At 38.9% G+C, this 5,252-nt stretch overlaps 1 protein-coding gene across 1 annotated transcript in view; it reads left to right on the top strand.

Moving 5' to 3' along the window:
* The window catches only part of LOC107588255 (transcription factor Sp5-like), a 15,219-nt gene extending 13,529 nt beyond the window's left edge, over window positions 1-1,690 (top strand). The window contains exon 2 of the mRNA XM_016276288.1: window positions 638-1,690. Within this exon, the coding sequence (XP_016131774.1) occupies window positions 638-1,690 (1,053 nt within the window). The remainder of the gene's footprint in view (window positions 1-637) is intronic.
* The last annotated feature ends 3,562 nt before the right edge of the window (window positions 1,691-5,252 follow it).

Raw genomic sequence — 5,252 nt, 5'->3', positions numbered from 1 at the left:
CCTGCAGATAAGGAGACATTTCTATTTTATTTGAAAAAAATATTTCATATTTAACATACAGAACATAACAAGACTGTATACGAACTGTCGGACTTCCTTCATCGTTATGTTGTTTCCATCCATATAATTACTTGAGTTTTTGAGAGTTTCATTTCGATTTTCATCATCAGCAGGCTAATTAAATTTAGTGGAGCAAAAAGTGCAATAAACTTGTTTTGCACTTTATTTGAAATTTGTGATGCAGATGCAGTTCAACTTTAGTTGGTTTACTTTTTTTTTTACAATGTAGCCTAAGATGGCAAATATCTCAGATGAGTCAATATAAGAAATACTGAAAACATATTTCACCAATACAGCTAAAGTTATACATATTTAAATAACCGAATTCCTTCGTTTTGTCTAACTTGAGCACAGTGTCATCATAGTATCATTGGCTCATTTTGAAATCCTGTCTGAGTAATGCTTCATACCCTTTATAAACAGCAAGGTAAATTAGCTTTTGTGGAGAATTTTGTATGTATCATTGAACAAAACATGTGGAAGCATTTCCCCAAAAAGTTCAATCTGATCTTTAAAAAGTGCTTTCAAGCATGTGTCATGTGTAAATGTTTTAATACGGCTCTTTCCTATGATCCAGGATCGCACTCCCAACTCCTCGCCGGAAAACGGCAAACACTCTCCTCTGGCGCTTCTAGCGGCGACGTGTAACCGGATCAGTCATCATCACGGATCCACACCCACGGACTTTATTCAAGTTCCCTACGACGTGACCCTCGGGTCTCCATCACGGATTTTCCACCCTTGGAGTAACGAGGCGAATCCCCAGTCCTCGCTTTCCAACAATTCTTCCTTTGGACTATCCTCAAAATCTCACCTGCAGGGCTCCTACACCTCCCACCACGAGCTCCCCTTAACCCCTCCGGCCGACCCCACGTATCCTTATGACTTCTCTCCGGTCAAGATGTTGCCATGCTCCATGCAGTCATTACAGTCAACCTGCCCGCCGACCTACGTGCCTGCCGTCACCTACGCAGCGCCGCCCCCCATCCCGCCCGGTTTCATCCCGGGACACTCAGGCCTGGTCCATCAGCAGCAGAGACAGCTGTCTCCAAACCCTGGGGAGGATATACCGTGGTGGAGCCTTCAGCAAGGAAACCACGTCAGCCACCCGGCGAGCCTCGGCCCCCACCGCTTCCCCATCCAGAGGGGCTTGGTGTTGGGACACACAGACTTTGCACAGTACCAGACTCAAATCGCAGCCCTCCTCCACACCAAATCCCCCCTGGTCACCGCCAGGCGCTGCCGGAGATGCCGGTGTCCTAACTGTCAGTCGTCCAGCTCCAGCGACGAGCCCGGGAAAAAGAAACAGCACATCTGTCACATCCCCGGATGCGGGAAAGTATACGGCAAAACGTCCCACCTGAAGGCGCACCTGCGCTGGCACTCGGGAGAGCGACCCTTCGTGTGTAACTGGCTCTTCTGTGGGAAGAGTTTCACCCGATCGGACGAGTTACAGAGGCACCTGAGAACTCATACCGGGGAAAAACGCTTTGTGTGTCCGGACTGCTGCAAGAGGTTCATGAGGAGCGACCATTTGGCCAAACATGTGAAGACGCACCAGAACAAGAAGAGCAAAAGTCACGAAAAGACCTCTGATTACGTCAAAAGAGAAGACCTGAGACCTGTGTAGTAGTAGACTTGAATGACCATAGACTAGTGCAATACATATAATCTTCAGGATCATTTTTTTTTTTTTTCATTAAAAAGGTTGATGAGACTTACAAGACTGGGAGTCTTTTTTTTTTCTTTTTTTTTTGGACTTGTAAATATAATTTTCAAGTCATTCTCAGTTCCTCAAGGAACCTTGGGAAATGTTTCCAGTCCCTGAGCTACTCAAAGCATTAACAAGTTTTAACTTGTGTTCAGATCTCTGTCTTCGGTGGAAGATTTCTTTATTCTGTAAATATATTGATAGCTTTTGTTGAATGAAAGTGTCAGTTTTCGCTCCTTGTGGGGTGTTTTAGCATGCTATTGAAAACCATCTGTTAATCTTTCAAAATTTTCGTGTGAAAATAAAGAATATGACTTGTACATGCCATCGAAACATAAGACGGTGAAGTGGAGTTATTAAAAGTGGATAGATTTATAATTTTTTTTTAAAGGAAAAATGCAAGTTAAACAGATAGTATGTGAATTGTGTATGAAACGCTTAACAGAGAAACAGTGAAACTCTGTTAAAAATGTCTAGAAGGAGCCGAGAATAAAGCACTGTGAGATTTATCAGTTATTAGGATACATAGAGCTCTGATGTTCAGTTCAAAGGACAGCTTGTATATAGCATTATATGATTTTAAGAACAAGGTCCACAAAAATTTAAATAAAGCAAACAATAACTGACATAAGCTGCATTTTTCTGTTTTTCTTAGTCACTCAGAAGCATTTTGCAGATGCAGTCAGTATTTGATTTGTAAAATATATAAACACATAATCTGCCTGTTTGTAAGAAATCATCGTAGGTTTTTTAGCACTGCATCGAAATCCTAAAATCACATTCATGAAAAAATAACGTGACCATGTCAGATTCCTATAATATGTTCATATAATACAATCTGTGTGACTAAGTAGAAAATAGAATATCAGTACTGTGGCGTTCAAATCTGCTCCATCTACGTACAACATATTTCTATGCAGATTTTGATGTGCTCACACTCCTGATGTTGTTTTTGCTGGACTGAAATCAAGTCATTGAGTTAAATGTATCCTCAGTCTGTGCATTTGGATTTTTACTAGTGGTTTCTGGCAATTCACTCTAAATGGGAGTATTGTAGCTCTAATTAATTCTCTGTCTGAATTAAACTGAAAATGTTGCACGTTTTGTACAGTAAAAGACAGAACACCCATACAAATGTTGTATTATTATTAAGTGAGGTTTCTACCGACAGTTTCTTGCATAAAACCAGCATTGCTAAAACAAATTAGGATATATTAAGGATGTGTGTATTATTGATATATGGAAGAGGGATTTTTGGCATCTATGAAGATGCTCAGTTCCTCCTGCAATAGCGCCTCCATTGGTAAAATCCTGGCACAAATCACTAAACCCTTCTCTAATGTGTGCCCACTTACCTGGGTTTAGAGGATCTAGCTATACTACTTGTTATAGCTATACTAATCAGGGTTAGTCTCTTAAGTCTCTAAAGAAGTGCAAATACAGCAACACCCTAACTAGTGCCATACTGCTTTTATGATTTGACCTGCAAATATAATTGTTACAGTTCTACTGTAAATAGTGAAATGCATTAATATTCTATGAAAACATAATTATTTTCCTGTTAGACATGTTAGACATTATTTTCCTCTTAGACACTCTGTAGGCCTACAATAAAATTATATACATAAAACCTCTTTCTCACTGAAGACATGCACTGGATAAAAGCGTCTGCTAAATGCAGAAATGTACATTGAATCAAAGTTAAAGTTTATGACAGTTGGGTGTTTTGTAATGTGTTCCTCAAAAGTTACTGACTTCATGTACTTCAGTATCCTTTAAATTCCTGGGGCGGGGACATGGGGGATATTTCTTTATAATAGTTTTTTATTTATTTCTCTCTCTCTCATAACCACTTCAGGAAACTCATAATTCTAGGCTCCTAATACCAAGCATGCAATCGTGTACTGGATCTTCATCTATAAAGATGAATGACCTCAATATTTTTACAGCCACATTCTGAATTAAGTAAAGGAGAGAAGCCCTACTTACTGTGTTCACAAATGAATCCTACAACAAATTTAACTTTATTATTGCAATAGTTTATTCATATGTACTTCTGTCATAATGAATAGTGATTTTCTCAACACGCAGCTGTTTATTGAATTATTATTCAGACATGCATAGTCATCTCTTCACATTCATTCATGTTTTCAGCAGGTACTTTCTTACAAGAGTGACATAAAAACACATGATCGGTAAGTTAGGCCTTAAACATCATGAGAGGCCCATACAAAGTAGCCAACAATTCGCTAAAGCACGAAATAGATACGAATTGCCGTATGAGTGTGTTGGAATTTGCTTACAATAGACAATTAATCATGTTGCTACTGAACTCACACGTTGCCACGATGAATCCCAAAATACAAGACAAAAGAAAGCAGGGTATTTGTAATGCAATCTTGACTCACAAAATAAAGTGTCATGTGCTTTAGTAGATGTGACGGGTGTCGTGCTATAGACTGAATAATAACTCAAATGACTCAAAATGTCCCATTATGAAGTTAAAAACCAATTACTGAAGGCTCTGCGCATGTGCCTTTTCAGGTACTGAGTCTCAATGTGCCACTGCAGCAGCAAGCAGTGACTGCATAGGGCAGACAAGGCTGTTCCTCTCCTTCAGAGAGTGAGATATGGTCAGGCTATCACAACAGCACATGTGGCTTTGCACGGAGAGACTGCTGGAGGGAGTTTGTGTTTAAGCCTCACCGTGACCTGATCTGAATGCCACACTCTGATCTTCCTTTGATGTCAGTCTGTTGAAAGTCTGGCAGAATCAGGCGTTTAGACACACATACTTAAGCATGCATACTTCAAATCTAACGTGTGTTTTTTTTTTCTTTTTTTACAGTTCTACTGTAAATAGTGAAATGCATTAATATTCTATGAAAACATAATTATTTTCCTGTTAGACATCTTAGACATTATTTTCCTCTTAGACACTCTGTAGGCCTACAATAAAATTATATACATAAAACCTCTTTCTCACTGAAGACATGCACTGGATAAAAGCGTCTGCTAAATGCAGAAATGTACATTGAATCAAAGTTAAAGTTTATGACAGTTGGGTGTTTTGTAATGTGTTCCTCAAAAGTTACTGACTTCATGTACTTCAGTATCCTTTAAATTCCTGGGGCGGGGACATGGGGGATATTTCTTTATAATAGTTTTTTATTTATTTCTCTCTCTCTCATAACCACTTCAGGAAACTCATAATTCTAGGCTCCTAATACCAAGCATGCAATCGTGTACTGGATCTTCATCTATAAAGATGAATGACCTCAATATTTTTACAGCCACATTCTGAATTAAGTAAAGGAGAGAAGCCCTACTTACTGTGTTCACAAATGAATCCTACAACAAATTTAACTTTATTATTGCAATAGTTTATTCATATGTACTTCTGTCATAATGAATAGTGATTTTCTCAACACGCAGCTGTTTATTGAATTATTATTCAGACATGCATAGTCATCTCTTCACA

The sequence above is a fragment of the Sinocyclocheilus grahami genome, unplaced genomic scaffold (assembly GCF_001515645.1).
Source record: "Sinocyclocheilus grahami isolate Dianchi unplaced genomic scaffold, SAMN03320097.WGS_v1.1 scaffold100.1, whole genome shotgun sequence".
Taxonomy (NCBI): Eukaryota; Metazoa; Chordata; class Actinopteri; order Cypriniformes; family Cyprinidae; genus Sinocyclocheilus; species Sinocyclocheilus grahami.
This window is presented reverse-complemented; position numbering and strand designations above follow the sequence as displayed.